The sequence below is a fragment of the Centropristis striata genome, chromosome 13, assembly GCF_030273125.1.
Source record: "Centropristis striata isolate RG_2023a ecotype Rhode Island chromosome 13, C.striata_1.0, whole genome shotgun sequence".
Classification (NCBI taxonomy): domain Eukaryota; kingdom Metazoa; phylum Chordata; class Actinopteri; order Perciformes; family Serranidae; genus Centropristis; species Centropristis striata.
In genome coordinates, this window is record NC_081529.1 from 55,255 (window position 1) to 73,348 (window position 18,094).

The following is an 18,094-nucleotide window of genomic DNA, read 5'->3' on the forward strand; positions in this document are numbered from 1 at the left end:
ATACCAACACGTCATGGTGAACACTTTTTTTTTTTATACAGGCAGAGATTGTGGTCCTCTGTGTCTTTTATTTATTTTATTTATTTTACTACTTTTAACTACGTCTTTTATTTTATTTTACTATGTTTATCTGTTTGATTGTATTGTTTTATTTATGGCATCATTTTAGATTTATACACTTGTTTTTTATTGCTGATTGGTATATGGAATTGTTTGTTTTATTGTTGATTTTATGTACAGCACTTTGGAGACGTTTGTGTTGTTTAAATGTGCGAAACAAATAAAAGGGATTGGATTGGATTGAAAAAAAGGAGTCAAAAACCAACAAAATAGGCCCAAACTCCAAAGGGTTCAATAGAGCGCCATTCATTTTACTTTCGATACGTTTGTACTTTTACTTCAGTGAGTTCTGAATGCAGGACTTTTACTGTAGTGGAGTCATTTCACAGTATGTATTAGTACTTTTACTGCAGTAAAGGCTCTGAATACTCCTTCCCGCTCTGGTTAAACTCTCTGGATGTGAAACAAAGAGGAAGTTACCGATGGCGAGTGCGGCCCCCAGCAGGCAGCAGGTCCACAGCAGGGCGGGGCCCCGCTCCATCAACTCCTCCTGCTCTCTAACAGTCCTGATTCACTTCACGCCATCAGACGCCAGCAGAGACTCGATCAGGGACTCTGCAGACTGGACAGGGAGACAGAGAGACCAGCATAAAGTCACATATATATATATATACAGTCATGGCCAAAAATATTGGCACCCCTGCGCTTCTGTCAGATAATTCCACTTCTCCCAGAAAATCGATGCAAATACAAATGCTTTGGTATTCACATGTTTATTTCTTTTGTTTGCATTGGAACAACACAAAAAAAAGCTGAGAAAAAAAGCCAAATCTGATCATTCCATGCAGAACTCCAAAAATGGACTGGACAAAATTATTGGCACCTTTTCAAAATTGTAAGAAATAATTGTTTTTCAAGCATGTGATGCTCCTTTAATTTGTAATTAAACTCACCTGTGGCAAGTAACAGGTTCTGTCAATATAGAAATCACACTTGCAGCCAGTTAAAATGGATAAAAGTTGATTCAACCTTTGTGTTGTGTGTCTGTGTACCACACTGAGCATGGAGAATAGAAAAAAGAGCAGAGAATTGTCCGAGGATTTGAGAACCAAAATTGTTGAAAAGCATGGACAATCTCAAGGCTACAAGTCCATCTCCAGAGATCTTAATGTTCCTGTGTCCACTGTGCGCAACATCATTAAGATGTTTATAGCCCATGGCACTGTAGCTAACCTCCCTGGACGTGGACGGAAGAGAAAAATTGATGATAGATTGCAACAAAGGATTGTTCGGATGGTGGATAAAGAACCTTGATCAACTTCCAAACAAATTCAAGCTGACCTGCAGACACAGGGTACCACAGTGTCAACTCGCACTATCCGTCGCAGTCTGAATGAAATGGGACGCTATGGTAGGAGACCCAGGAGGACCCCACTGCTGACACAGAGACACAAAAAATGTCAAAATGTACCTGAGGAAGCCAAAATCCTTCTGGGAGAACGTCCTGTGGACAGATGAGACCAAAGTAGAGCTTTTTTGTAAAGCACATCATTGTACTGTTTACAGAAAACGAAATGAGGCCTTCAAAGAAAAGAACACGGTCCCTACGGTCAAACATGGTGGAGGTTCACAGATGTTTTGGGGTTGCTTTGCTGCTTCTGGCACTGGATGCCTTGACTGTGTGCATGGCATCATGAAATCTGAAGACTATCAAAGAATTTTGGGGCGCAATGTAGGGCCCAGTGTCAGAAAGCTGGGTCTCCGTCAGAGGTCATGGGTCTTCCAGCAGGACAATGACCCAAAGCACACTTCAAAAAGCACCGAGAAATGGTTGAAGACAAAGCGCTGGAGGGTTCTGAAGTGGCCAGCAATGAGTCCAGATCTAAATCCCATAGAACACCTGTGGAGAGATCTCAAAACAGCAGTTGGGAGAAGGCACCCTTCAAATCTGAGAGACCTCGAGCAGTTGGCAAAAGAAGAGTGGTCCAAAATTCCATTAGAGAGGTGTAAGAAACTCATTGATGGTTACACGAATCGATTGATTTCAGTTATTTTTTCCAAAGGGTGTGCTACCAAATACTAAGTTTAGGGTGCCAATAATTTTGTCCAGTCCATTTTTGGAGTTCTGTATGGAATGATCAGATTTGGCTTTTTTTTCTCTGCATTTTTTGTGTTGTTCCAATGCAAACAAAAGATATAAACATGTGAATACCAAAGCATTTGTAGTTTCAACAATTTTCTGGGAGAAATGGTGCATTATCTGACAGAAGTGTAGGGGTGCCAATATTTTTGGCCATGACTGTATATCCATTATTTAACCAGGTAAAAGTCTCGTTGAGATTAACCCTCTGGAGTCCATGAAACTGCTTCACCATGCCCTGACATAAAAACGAAGCAACGTTGAGCCGTGCCGTCAAAGGTATTGGCTTGACACTCTCTCTATATATTTGATATAAAGATAAAGAACTAGATGTATTCCTCATTTACCTCTTATATGTTCTATGTGCAACGTGTGTTCAGATTTGCAACATTTAAAAATTCTTTACTGAGCACGGATGTGTTTTGTAGGACAGTGTTTTAGGGCCAGGTATATATATATATATATATATATATATATATATATATATATATATATATATATATATATATATATATATATATATATATATACAGATCTGGGGGAGGAGGGTAATATGTCGAGAAAAAGATTTAGGCAGATTTACGAGATTAAAAGTGACAAATCTACGAGAAACAAGTTGCAGATTTACGAGATTAGAAAATTGCAAATCTACGAGAAAAAAGTCACAGATTTACGAGATTAAAGTGGCAAATCTACGAGAAAAAAGTCACAGATTTACGAGATTAAAGTGGCAAATCTACGAGAAAAAAGTCACAGATTTACGAGATTAAAGTGGCAAATCTACGAGAAAAAAGTCACAGATTTACGAGATTAAAGTGGCAAATCTACGAGAAAAAAGTCACAGATTTACGAGATTAAAGTGGCAAATCTACGAGAAAAAAGTCCCAGATTTACGAGATTAAAGTGGCAAATCTACAAGAGAAAAAGTCGCAGATTTACGAGATTAAAAGTGTCAAATCTACGAGAAAAAAAGTCACAGATTTACAAGGTTTAAAATGGCAAATTTGCAAGAAAAAAATTGTAGATTTGTGAGGAAAAAAAAAGTGGCTTTTTTTTTTCATACTTGGCCCTAATACACCGTCATAGTTTTGAAAGCAAAAAAAATATATATATTTTTTTCCAATTATTTCTATTCAGATTTTAGTTTTTTTTTTTCCTTTGGGTTCAAAATGTTGGTCAAGTGAAAAAATAATAATGATCAGGTAATATAGGTGAGGTTGTGCTGAAAAACAAGGTACCAATATGGCATGGTGAACATTGTTTACGTGGCAGAATGAGATCGATAAAAAAGCCGGAGACTCCAAAGGGTTAAAAAAATCTCTTTTCCAAGAGACAGCTGGCCAGCATACCGTCACATTTATATACAGTATACACTGTAAAAAAAAAGATAAGATAAACAATAGCTACTCAATAAAATGAGGCAACAGATTGCATGCAATATTATTAATTAAATCTAACTACATTACAAGTTGAGTTAATAACAACTTAACAGGAAGTGCCTGTCAATTAAAAACGGACTAATTCTATTGTGTTGGATTCATTCAAAATTCTCTTGATTTAGAATTACATGCACATAAAGATTATATTTAATGTGATCAAAATAAGAAGATTCTATCCCAAACATTTTGATATTAAAGTTACTAAAACAACTGCCTCAAAATCAAGGACGCATTTATATTTAATACATTTTATCAAATATATTAAGTAAAATGAAATGACTACAGAATAATTTATGACAGTGTATCCTTTATTTAACCAGGTAAAAGTCTTGTTGAGATTTTAAAAAATCTATTTTCCAAGAGAGACCTGGCCAAGAAAGCAGCATAAAAAGAGACAAGTTACAACTAGGGGTGCACTGATTTCCTTAATTTTGCAGGATTGGCGATCGGCCGATTCTTTTACGTCAAACTGATCTTATCTAGAGATCTTATCTTCCTCCATAAAGGAATCTGCACGTACACGTACTTCTTTTTAATTTTGTGTCCTTTTTTTGGGTAATTCTGTGTCTTTTTTTTTGGTAATTCTGTCTTTTTTGGGTAATTCTGTGTCTTTTTTTTTGGTAATTCTGTCTTTTTTTTGGTAATTCTGTCTTTTTTGGGTAATTCTGTGTCTTTTTTGGTAATTCTGTGTCTTTTTTGGTAATTCTGTTTCTTTTTTGGGTAATTCTGTGTCTTTTTTGGTAATTCTGTGTCTTCTTTGGGTAATTCTGTGTCTTTTTTGGTAATTCTGTGTCTTTTTTGGGTAATTCTGTGTCTTTCTTAAATAATTTAGTGTCCTTTTAGGTCCCATGTTGCATTGCGACACTCCCACATGTATTCTGATGCATTTCATTGGGCAAGAGACCGAAAATAGGTGGAAAAAAACTACATATACTACAAAACCACGTATCTGCTTTCCCGGCGTTAATGGGTTAACAACAGCACGGCGTATACGAGGCATTCGTTCCTCAAGTTTTTTAAGATATGTGCCAGGAACTGATCCCAAGCTTTCTTAAGTTCATCAATGAGAGACTGCTGATTCTTGGGGCCACTTTTATGACCGATTGATCCAATTAGTCCCACACAAGCTCAACAGGAGAGAGGTCTGGAGACCAAACCATCTTTAGAAGAACACCTTCCTCTTCTTTTTAGTCTCGTTAACCCTGACCGAGCTTGGAGGAATCTTTGGGTCATTATCTTGCTGCAAAACAAATTCTTAGACCCACAAGTCTGAGTCCAGATGTAACTGCATGATGCTGGAGGATGGAGTGGTCCTGGTCCTTCTTCATGAAACCCTTTTGTGAAGGAAATTTGGTACTTCCTGTCATGGTGGTACAAGAAGTAGGCGGCGACCTACTTGATATTCAAGACACAAAGCCTTGTGGGAACTCACTAGGGCAGGGGTCTCAAACTCAAATTACCTGGGGGCCGCTGGAGGCAGTATCAAAATGACCAAAAAAAGACACAAAATTGCTAAAAAAAAGACACAAAATGACAGAAAAAAACTAAATTACTAAAAAAAGACACAAAATGACCAAAAAAAGACACAAAATTATTTAAAAAAGACACAAAATGACAGAAAAAACTAAATAACTTTTAATAAAGACACAAAATGACCAAAAAAGACACAAAATTGCTAAAAAAAAGACACAAAATGACAGAAAAAAACTAAATAACTTTTAATAAAGACACAAAATGACCAAAAAAAGACACAAAATTCCTAAAAAACAGACGCAAAATGACAGAAAAAAACTAAATTACTAAAAAAAGACACAAAATGACCAAAAAAAGACACAAAATTATTAAAAAAAGACACAAAATGACAGAAAAAACTAAATAACTTTTAATAAAGACACAAAATGACCAAAAAAGACACAAAATTACAAAAAAGACACAAAATGACAGAAAAAAAAATACTTAGAAAAGACCCAAAATGACCCAAAAAAGACCCAAAGTTACTAAAAAACAGACACAAAATGACAGAAATATACTAAATTACTTTAAAAAGACCCAAAATGACCCAAAAAAGACCCAAAGTTACTAAAAAAGACACAAAATTATTAGAAAAAGACACAAAATTACCAAAAAAAGACACAAAATTCCTAAAAAACAGACACAAAATGACAGAAATATACTAAATTACTTTAAAAGGACCCAAAATGACCCAAAAAAAGACCCAAAGTTGCTAAAAAAGACACAAAATTATTAGAAAAAGACACAAAATGACCAAAAAAGACACAAAATTACAAAAAAAGAAACAAAAAAGACACAAAATGACCAAAAAAGACACAAAATTACCAAAAAAAGATGCAAAATTATATAAAACTCACATTAAACTTTCATATCAAGGTGTGGGCCACAAATTAACGCCACAAGGGCCGCAAGTGGCCCGCGGGCCGTGAGTTTGAGACCCCTGCACTAGGGCCTTAACTCTGGGGCTCTGCTCTGATGTGATGTATAGGACAGGAAGATAGGGCCACATTGAGACTTGCTGAAGAATCAATTTTGGAAAGTACAACAGATATAAGTCGAGCGGTGTACGGGGCTTTGTTGTACTGTAAAAGAGCCATTCGGGATTGTGCGGTGTATGGAACACGAATGTGCTAATAAAACTTGTTGAACAGAGTATTGAGTGCTTTGTGTTTGGCCAGCTCACCCATTAACTTAGTGCAGTTGTCAAAATTGCCACGACACACAAAATTACGCAAAAAAAGACACAAAAAGACAAAAAAATTACTAAAACAAGACACAAAAGACTAAAAAAAGACACTAAAAGACTAAAAGAGAGACAAAACGACACAAAATGACCAAAAAACACAGAAGACTAAATGACAAAAAAAGACACAAAAAACCCCACAAAAAGACACAAAATGACAAAAAAAGACACAAAATTACTAAAAAAGAAACAAATGAGGAGACAAAATGACCCAAACAACACAAAAGACACAAAATGACCAAAAAAGACACAAAATGACTAAAAAACACAGAGCAAAAGACACAAAAAACCCACAAAATGACCAAAAAAAGACACAAAATAACTAAAAAAGACACAACAAAAGACACAAAATGACCAAAAAAGATAGGGCCACATTGAGACTTGCTGAAGAATCAATGTTGGGAAATACAACAGATATAAGTCGAGCGGTGTACGGGGCTTTGTTGTACTGTAAAAGAGCCGGGATTGTGCGGTGTATGGAACACGAATATGCTAATAAAACCTGCTGAACGGAGTAATAAGTGCTTTGTGTTTGGCCAGCTCACCCATTAACTTGTTGTCAAAACTGCCACAACACTTTACTACAAACAGATCTCCTGCTCTATCACCTGCAACACCTCCTGCTCCACCACCTCCAGGCTTTATTGTGGGAGTTATGCATGGAGCTTTAACACGTTCACCAGTTTTTTCTGTGGACATAGACTCTGTGATTTGAACCAAATAGTTCAAATTTTCTTTTGATGGTCCAGAGAACTTGTTTCCAGTCATCATAGGTCCAATTTTTGTGTACTTTTTTCCCCACTCATGTCTCTTTTGCTTGTTCTTTGGATGAAGTATACAGTACAGGCCAAAAATTTGGACACACCTTCTCATTCAATGCGTTTCCTTTATTTTCATGACTATTGACATTGTAAATTCATCAAAACTATTAATGAACACATGTGGAATTATGTACTGAACAAAAAAGTGTGAAATAACTGAAAACATGTCTTATATTCTAGTAAGCAAAGGGTGGCTACTTTGAGGAATTTAAAATACAAGACATGTTTTCAGTTATTTCACACTTTTTTTTGTTAAGTACATAATTCCATATGTGTTCATTCATAGTTTTGATGCCTTCAGTGAGAATCTACAATGTAAATAGTCATGAAAATAAAGAAAAACGCATTGAATGAGAAGGTGTGTCCAAACTTTTGGCCTGTACTGTATATATATATTTATTTTTTAAAACTTTTTTTTTTTAAAAAGTCACTGTGAACAGAGAATTGAAGTTGTTTGGCCTGTATTATTGTCCTTGCTTCCAAACTTTTGGCCTGAAACAAAATGACCAAAAATAGATGTAAAAATGACCGAAAAAGATACAAAATTACAAAAAAATAGATGTAAAAATGATTAAAAAAAGACACAAAATGATCAAAAAAGGACATTTACTCAAGTACTGTACATAGGCAAAATTTTGAGGTACTTGTACTTTACTTGAGTATTTCCATTTTATGTAACTTTATACTTCTACTTCACTACATTTTGAGACAAATATTGAACTTTTTAACTCCACTACATTTATCTGACAGCTTTAGTTACTTTTCAGGTCGAGATTTAACATAAGCAACAGGATACATGTAAAGTAATTAACCATTTTTAAAAAGACACAAAATGACAGAAAATAGATGTAAAAATTATCAAAAAAGAAACAAAATCATAGAAAATAGATGTAAAAATTATCAAAAGACACAAAATTACTAAAAAAGTACACAAAATTATTGAAATAGAAACAAAATGACCAAAAATAGATGTAAAAATGACCGAAAAAGATACAAAATGACAAAAAAATAGATGTAAAAATGATCAAAAAAGACACAAAATGACATTTACTCAAGTACTGTACTTCAGTAAAATTTTGCGGTACTTGTACTTGAGTATTTCCATTTTATGTAACATTATACTTCTACTTCACTACATTTAGAGGCAAATATTGAACTTTTTACTCCACTACATTTATCTGACAGCTTTAATTACTTTACAGGTCGAGATTTAACATAAAAACATGATACATGTAAAGCAATTAAGCATTTTTAAAAAGACACAAAATGACAGAAAATAGATGTAAAAATTATCAAAAGACACAAAATTACTAAAAAAGTACACAAAATTATTGAAAAATGACCGAAAAAGATACAAAATAAAGTGTGTCCAAACTTTTGGCCTGTACTGTATATAAACAGTCAAATATATATATATATTTATTTTTTTAAACTTTTTTTTTTTTTAAAGTCACAGTGAACAGAGAATTGGAGTTGTTTGGCCTGTATTATTGTCCTTGCTTCCAAACTTTTGGCCTGTAGTGTAGATGAAGCAGTCTCACTGACCAAAGGAAGAGATTTATTTAATTTAACAGATTTAAAAGACAATTCACAGGACGTACAGTCTAGAGGAAGAATTTCATCATTTTACTCTGAAATCTTTCCTGTGTAGTAACACTACAACATTCTCACTGTTCTCACCACTTTCTCCTCTGTTGCCACACAGGAAGTGTGTCAAACACTGTGATAGGCGTCAGCTTTTTTTTTTTTTTTGCACAATTTGACTTCTGAGAGTGGTTGCTATGTGTAAATGGGTTCTTCAATCAAAATCAAGACAGATTCAGATAGACCTTTAAACATTTAAACCCTCCTCAGGCATTTTTGTACATTTTTCTCTTCTTTCTCTTTTTTTCATTTGTTGATGTTTTTGCCTGTCTTTCAGCTTGAGGCATGAAGTTTTGCAGGAACTTTTCTTTTTAGTAATTTTTTTTTTTAATCCATTGCCATTAACCCTTACATGTCTTTTTTACTCCAAAAAAAGGGCCATTCACACTAAAACGGCTATCAAATCACCATACATCAATATTTTTTCAGATTTTTTTTCATAAATCTCTGAAATAACTTCAGACTTGTTCAAAAATACCAAAAATTTAATAATTCTCAGAATTTTAACCCTTTATATGCCAGTTTAATATTTGAAGTTTTCCGAAATTTCTTCCAAAACCCCCCACAAAATATTAATTATTTCCCATATAATAAATAGTAGAGAGCTGAGGGTTTTGGAGGTGATTATATTCTTGGATATGTCAAAGATTAGCAACAAAATTGATTTGATTGCATTAGAATTTTTTATGTAGTGCCAGATTAACCCTCTGGTTACCATCGTGGCAAAAAAAGGCCAAGCACACTAAAACTGCTATCAAATCACAATACATCAATATTTTTTCAGATTTTTTTTCATAAATCTCTGAAATAACTCCAGACTTGTTCAAAAATACCAAAAATGTAATAATTCTCAGAATTTTAACCCTTTATATGCCAGTTTAATATTTGAAGTTTTCCAAAATTTCTTCCAAAAGAACACAAAAGATTAATTATTTCCCATAAAATAAATAGTAAAGAGCTGAGGTTTTGGTAGTGATTACAGTCTTCAATATGTCAAAGATTAGCAACAAAATTGATTTGATTGCATTAGAATTTTTTATGTAGTGCCAGATACTCCCTCTGGTGACCATCATGGCAAAAAAAATCACCTTAAGACCAGATATCTTTTTAGACAGGCATTTGACCACCATGCATTGTACATATTATTTCATAATGTTTATGTTTCATTGTGTTTAATTGTGTTTTAACTGTGCTTTAATTAGGTCCTCAGGGCAATCTCACCGAGCACTACTGTTATACTGTGGATTTCTTCTTCTTCCTCTTCCGGACGCAATTTCGTCCCGCTACTAGTCCTACAACTTGAAGAGTTGCAGGACAAATTATATATCAAAACGTGCGGTTTGATCGGGATCGGTGTGCTATTACTTTTCTCTACGTAATACGAATTTTTTGCGATGTAAGTCACAAAAAACTGCCCAAAATTTTGCATTGAAATGAATGGGACGGCCGGAAAAAAATGAGCGAAAAAGAACAATAATTGGAGATTTTAAAACGTCTACTTCTCCGGCATAATTTCACCTAGAGACTCCATTTAAACTTTAAACAGTAGACACAAGTCTTGTGTATCGGTGTATTAATCCACGTTTCGATAGGTCATATAGTTTTTTATCAATCCCTGTTCAATGACCATGATCATTTTTGGAGAAATTCAGAGATTATAATGGGTGTGTATTGCACGGAATGTTCGTGTCACAGTGTGTGACATCATCGCCAGAGTGTAGAGGGAGAGAAAAAACTGTCAAAAAATACATTTGAAAACTGCGCTCCAGGCCGCAAATTCCACTCTACAGAAATAATTTATACATAGAAACGTAGGAAAATTAGTCTTCTCCCTCACAATCCTCTGGTAAAGCTGTCAGAGTTATAGTTTGGGCGTAGGACGCACAGATGCGCCACCAACACCACTAACAGCCTCATTGGGTCCCATATTAAAAACGCAGGAAGATTTCTGCAGAAAAGCATATTTAACAGTTTTTCAGGTCGCTCTAACAAAGCTATTTCTTCTTTTTTCTTCTTCACAAAAATGTAGACGTTCAGGAAGAACTCGGGACGCTCAAAGTGAAGTCGGATCAATGATAGGTATTATGGTTTTGCCAAAAATGCTTTCTGTTCGAGGCCAGAAATTCCTTCCATTCCATTTCTTATGTTCCCGTTATTTATTTATTTCTTTTTATCTTCTGTAAATCACTTTTTCAAAATTGTACTTAAGTACAGTACTAGAGTAAATGTACTTAGTTACTTTCCACCACTGCTGAGAAATGCTTAGCTGTTTGTTTTGATGCAATTATAGTTGTAACTTTTTTTAAATGTAGGCTAATTTTATACTTCTACTTCACTACATTTAGAGGCAAATACTGAACTTTTTAACTCCACTACATTTATCTGACAGCTTTTGTTGCTTTTCAGGTCGAGATTTAACATAAGCAACATGATATATGTAAAGTAATCAAGCATTTTTAAAAAGACACAAAATGACAGAAAATAGATGCAAAAATTATCAAAAAAGACACAAAATGATAGAAAATAGATGTAAAAATGATCAAAAGACACAAAATTACTAAAAAAGTACACAAAATTATTGAAATAGAAACAAAATGACCAAAAATAGATGTAAAAATGACCGAAAAAGATACAAAATTACAAAAAAATAGATGTAAAAATGATTAAAAAAAGACACAAAATGATCAAAAAAGGACATTTACTCAAGTACTGTACATAGGCAAAATTTTGAGGTGCTTGTACTTTACTTGAGTATTTCCATTTTATGTAACTTTATACTTCTACTTCACTACATTTTGAGACAAATATTGAACTTTTTACTCCACTACATTTATCTGACATCTTTAGTTACTTTACAGGTCGAGATTTAATATAAAAACATGATAAATGTAAAGAAATTAAGCATTTTTAAAAAGACACAAAATTATTGAAAAATGACCGAAAAAGATACAAAAGTACATTTACTCAAGTACTGTACTTAAGTAAAATTTTGCGGTACTTGTACTTGAGTATTTCCATTTTATGCAACTTTATACTTCTACTTCACTACATTTAGAGACAAATATTGAACTTTTTACTCCACTACATTAATCTGACAGCTTTAGTTACCTTACAGGTGGAGATTCAACATAAAAACATGATACATGTAAAGCAATTAAGCATTTTTAAAAAGACACAAAATGACAGAAAATAGATGTAAAAATTATCAAAAAAGACACAAAATGACAGAAAATAGACGTAAAAATTATCAAAAGACACAAAATTACTAAAAAAGTACACAAAATTATTGAAATAGAAACAAAATGACCAAAAATAGATGTAAAAATGATCAAAAAAGACACAAAATGACATTTACTCAAGTACTGTACTTAAATAAAATTTTGCGATACTTGTACTTGAGTATTTCCATTTTATGTAACTTTATACTTCTACTTCACTACATTTTGAGGCAAATATTGAACTTTTTACTCCACTACATTTATCTGACAGCTTTAGTTACTTTACAGGTCGAGATTTAACATAATAACATGATACATGTAAAGAAATTAAGCATTTTTAATAATTTAACCTCATAGCAGTATATTTAGTGGTTAGAATGAGCTCTACATTAACAACAGTCACTGTTTATAAATGAAGTATTTTACTTTACCTTGTCATTGTTGAGCTGCTCACCTTTAAACAGGAAGGAATTTAAAAAGGAAGCTGCTGTCTGTCTACAGCATCTTTACTCAATTTATCTTATTGTGCCACTCGATTGTTCACATACATTTAATTTCGCAATGATATAAAACAGAGAAATGACTATTAAAGCATTATCCACATTTAAGAAGCTTAAAGAAGCAAACTTAGTAGCTACAATTGCTTAACAAAATAATATAAATTGGTTTATCGAATATCAAAATTGTTGCAGGTTGATTTTCAATAAACCAGAAAATCAGAATTAAAGAAAACTCCGGAAAACAAAATAGCGCATATACACAAACTTTATTCAACTTAAATAACTTAGAACAAACTTTAAGATTAGTTATAATAATAATTATTATTATTATAATAATGCACGTTTCCAGTAGGATCTGTCCACTTTGGTCTTTTTCATTTAAGTGAATCAATAACTTAATTCCCTCATAAAGTTCAAAGATTAATAAAAACACATGGGAAGGTTTTAGAAGCTCCACTTACCGAGGAGAGTCCGGACTACATGCGCGTCTCACGGCTCCAGATACTAAACTAGATTATGTAAAACCAGCAGCAGCTCTGAGCTGGAACACGTGGTCCGCCCAGCGGTAGCAAACATGAGGCTCGCGGTCCCCTGGAGGGGCGGGGAGGCTCTCCGCGGCGGTCCGACATCAGGTTTGATATACAGTCGTGGAAAAAAATGGTTTTATCCATTTCTTGTTCATTTTAATGCCTGCTACAACTAAAGGTACATTTGTTTGGACAAATATAATGGTAACAACAAAAATAGCTGATAGGAGTTTAATTTAAGAGCTGATATCTAGACATTTAACATGTAAAAATGACCAAAAAAGATACAAAATGACAGAAAATTATTGAAATAGAAACAAATTGACCAAATATAGATGTAAAAATGATCAAAAAAGGCACAAAATGACAGAAAATAGTTGTGAAAATGTTCAAAAAAGACACAAAATGACTAAAAAAGTACACAAAATTATTGAAATAGAAAAAAATGACCAAATATAGATGTGAAAATGATCAAAAAAGACACAAAATGACAGAAAATAGATGCAAAAATGACCAGAAAATGACACATTTTGAAACAGAAACAAATTGACCAAATATAGATGTAAAAATGACTAAAAAACACACAAAATGACCAAAAATACAGTCATGGAAAAAAATATTAGAACCTTGTTTTCTTCAATTTCTTGTTCATTTTAATGCCTGGTACAACAAAAGGTTCATTTGTTTGGACAAATATAATGGTAACAACAAAAGTAGCTGATAGGAGTTTAATTTAAGAGCTGATATCTAGACATTTAACATGTAAAAATGACCAAAAAAGATACAAAATGACAGAAAATTATTGAAATAGAAACAAATTGACCAAATATAGATGTAAAAATGATCAAAAAAGGCACAAAATGGCAGAAAATAGTTGTGAAAATGTTCAAAAAAGACACAAAATGACTAAAAAAGTACACAAAATTATTGAAATAGAAAAAAATGACCAAATATAGATGTAAAAATGATCAAAAAAGGCACAAAATGACAGAAAATAGATGCAAAAATGACCAGAAAGTGACACATTTTGAAACAGAAACAAATTGACCAAATATAGATGTAAAAATGACTAAAAAACACACAAAATGACCAAAAATACAGTCATGGAAAAAAATATTAGAACCTTGTTTTCTTCAATTTCTTGTTCATTTTAATGCCTGGTACAACAAAAGGTTCATTTGTTTGGACAAATATAATGATAACAACAAAAATATCTGATAAGAGTTTAATTTAAGAGCTGATATCTAGAAATTTAACATGTAAAAATGACCAAAAAAAGATACAAAATGACAGAAAATTATTGAAATAGAAACAAATTGACCAAATATAGATGTAAAAATGATCAAAAAAGGCACAAAATGACAGAAAATAGTTGTGAAAATGTTCAAAAAAGACACAAAATGACTAAAAAAGTACACAAAATTATTGAAATAGAAAAAAATGACCAAATATAGATGTGAAAATGATCAAAAAAGACACAAAATGACAGAAAATAGATGCAAAAATGACCAGAAAATGACACATTTTGAAACAGAAACAAATTGACCAAATATAGATGTAAAAATGATCAAAAAAGGCACAAAATGACCAAAAATACAGTCATGGAAAAAAATATTAGACCCTTGTTTTCTTCAATTTCTTGTTCATTTTAATGTCTGGTTCAACTAAAGGAACATTTGTTTGGACAAATATAATGATAACAACAAAAATAGCTGATAGGAGTTTAATTTAAGAGCTGATATCTAGAAATTTAACATGTAAAAATGACCAAAAAAAGATTCAAAATGACAGAAAATTATTGAAATAGAAACAAATTGACCAAATATAGATGTAAAAATGATCAAAAAAGGCACAAAATGACAGAAAATAGATGTTAAAATGATCAAAAAAGGCACAAAATGACAGAAAATAGTTGTGAAAATGTTCAAAAAAGACACAAAATGACTAAAAAAGTACACGAAATTATTGAAATAGAAAAAAATGACCAAATATAGATGTAAAAATGATCAAAAAAGACACAAAATGACAGAAAAAAGATGTAAAAATGACCGGAAAATTACACAAAATTATAGAAATAGAAACAAATTGACCAAAAATAGATGTAAAAATAACTAAAAAAGACACAAAATGACAGAAAATTTAAAAAAAATTATCAAAAAAGACACAAAATGACAGATATAATATTGATGCATAAGAATTCAGCACCAAAAGCAGCCGTCACAATTAAATACTCAACCAAAACTGTTTACAGGAGTAGTTTTTAAACAGCTCTTCTATTACAACTATTGCATTTTTTTTGTCTTTTCAATTTTTGAAATTTTTTTAGAGAGTAAACTTTTGTCTTTACTCTCTAAAATAATCAAGCATGTTCATTTTTTTTACTCCATGTTTTTATTTCCCTTATTATTTCAAGTAAACCTTTTATACATAAGAAAATAGAAATAAAATACATCAACAAACAGCTCCAGGATTGAATACCAATGGGTGCAAATCTCTATAGTGCTTTGTCTTATTTAAAAAAAATTAACAACAAAACAAAACAAACATCAAACAAACAACGACAACTTAGCGATCTCTGTTTGTTTACAACAAGCAGCCGGACACTCTGTACACAGTTAGTGATGCCAGTTTGTTTACGATCACGATGTGAGCGACGGAGAACTTTATTTTATGTGACAATTACCAAAATCATTGTCAAGAAAACCATGGAAAATGTCTAGAAATCAACTTTAAATTAAACTCTTTTGAGCTGTTTTTGTTGTTGTCATTATAGTTGTACCAGGTATTAAAATGAACAAGAAATTGAAGAAAACAAATGGTCTAATAATTTTTTCCATGACTGTATTTTTGGTCATTTTGTGTCTGTTTCGATCATTTTTACATCTATTTTTGGTCAATGTGGTTCTATTTTAATGATTCTGTGTACTTTTTTAATCATTTTAGGTCTTTATGATCATTTTTACATCTATTTTCTGTCATTTTGTGTCTTTTTTGATCATTTTTGCATCTATTTTCTAACAATTTGTGTATTTTTTTTAGTCATTTTTACATCTACAGTCATGGAAACATTCTTGATAATTACCAAAATCATGATCAATAAAACCATGGAAAATGTCTAAATATCACCTCTTAAATTAAACTCTTATGAGCTATTTTTCATGCAATCATTATATTTCTCCAAAGAATTGTACCTTTACTTGTACCGGCCATTAAAATCAACAAGAAACTGAAGAAAACAATAGTCTAATATTTTATTCCATGACTGCACAATGATTTAATCTTACATGTAATGCTAAGGACTAAACTATAAAGAAAAAGCTCTAAAAGCAAATATCATCTCACTTTCAGTGTGTTGCACACAGTTTAGACAAAATCTCAAATAATTCACTCATTGATTAATCTAGACAAAAGATCATGTTGAAGATCTTCAAAAGGTCTGATTTGTTTTTATAAAGAGAGGCTGTTATGTTTTTTTTATCCTTGCCAAAATGAATTTTTATAATCCAACATTTGTCTGCAGAGCTGACTCATTGGCTTCCAGCTCGAAATAAACAATTACCAAGAAAACAATTAAGAAGTGAAAGGATGTTTGTTCAGGGTGTCTCAAAGCAATTTCAGCCGCAGTGAAAATATCTCCCTCACTGTTTGTTGTATTTCTAGCTGTGACGTTCCTGCAATAAGGAGGGTGGAAAGTTTATTCACCAACGCCACGAGACAGCTATTAAAACAGCATTAGACACGTACGTATGCTAGTGCGTAATACAGTTAATTTTGATTGATGCCTCCAAACCAATGCTACTCAAACCAACCTAATGCTGGATTTTTATATCAGATTGGTGCTAAAAATGTCACAGAAGTAGAAATTGTAGTTTTCATTAGTTGCAGTGAATCCAGTGGGAAGTAACTCACATATTTTCTCTCATTTAAATATAGTAACTACAGGACATTACCCAGTAACTATAGAGGTGTTTCCATTACAGTTTAATACCCAGAATGAGACGGGTCTCACTCGCCAAAACGCCCCTAATTTGAATATGCAGAGCCGTCCTGAGCTAGCCTGGCTAACACCAGACTAATCACAAATTAGATCTAGTCTGGAAACCAGACGTTCATTTCTCCGTAGAGGAGGCGTGGTTTACGATCCTCCGGAGCCGTTTATTGGGCGCTTAGAATGTCTATCAAAAGCGTCTGGAGGTAGCTCTTAGCCAATCAGATCAGTTATACCAGATGAGGTATGTAGAGCTACAGAAATTGATGTTTACATAGCCAGACTAGCCCATCTCTACTTTGAGACTAAAATGCTGAATTCTGCTTCTGCAATATTTTTCTGCAGCATGTTCTGACTCTGGCTGCTCCGTAGTTTCAGCTCACAGTCTACCGGCAGTGTTGGTGTGTGTGTGTGTGTGTGTGTGTGTGTGTTGCTTGCTGCTTTGCTTCTCCAGTTCTCGCTTGATTTTTTGCAAGATTATTTATTTTTACACCTTATTCCCCCTCATGTCATTCAGCCACACACATCCACTGATTTTATGGTCAATAGACAAGCTGCTGGGGGTCTCTGGGGACTCCGCTGTCCCCCGGCTCGTAGCCAGATCACCATGGTTACAGCAGCGAGCTGTAGTTGGTAGATTAGGCTTTGGCCAAATACAGTGTGTATGTGCTAACAGGCTAACAGTTAGCTCTGTAGCAGTACAGTGTGTATGTGCTAACAGGCTAACAGTTAGCTCTGTAGCAGTACAGTGTGTATGTGCTAACAGGCTAAAGCTAGCTCTGTAGCAGTACAGTGTGTATGTGCTAACAGGCTAACAGTTAGCTCTGTAGCAGTACAGTGTGTATGTGCGAACAGGCTAACAGTTAGCTCTGTAGCAGTACAGTGTGTATGTGCTAACAGGCTAACAGTTAGCTCTGTAGCAGTACAGTGTGTATGTGCTAACAGGCTAACAGTTAGCTCTGTAGCAGTACAGTGTGTATGTGCGAACAGGCTAACAGTTAG

The 18,094-nt window shown here is 33.3% G+C and overlaps 1 protein-coding gene across 1 annotated transcript in view; it reads right to left on the reverse strand.

Annotated features, from left to right (window-relative positions):
• Positions 1-13,108, reverse strand: part of LOC131983881 (interleukin-6 receptor subunit beta) — a 59,743-nt gene extending 46,635 nt beyond the window's left edge. Inside the window, exons 1-2 of the mRNA XM_059348709.1 lie at positions 13,039-13,108; positions 541-682 (exon numbers count right to left, since the gene is read on the reverse strand). Of these exons, the coding sequence (XP_059204692.1) occupies positions 541-601 (61 nt within the window). The 5' untranslated portion in view covers positions 602-682; positions 13,039-13,108. The remainder of the gene's footprint in view (positions 1-540; positions 683-13,038) is intronic.
• Positions 13,109-18,094: the final 4,986 nt, after the last annotated feature.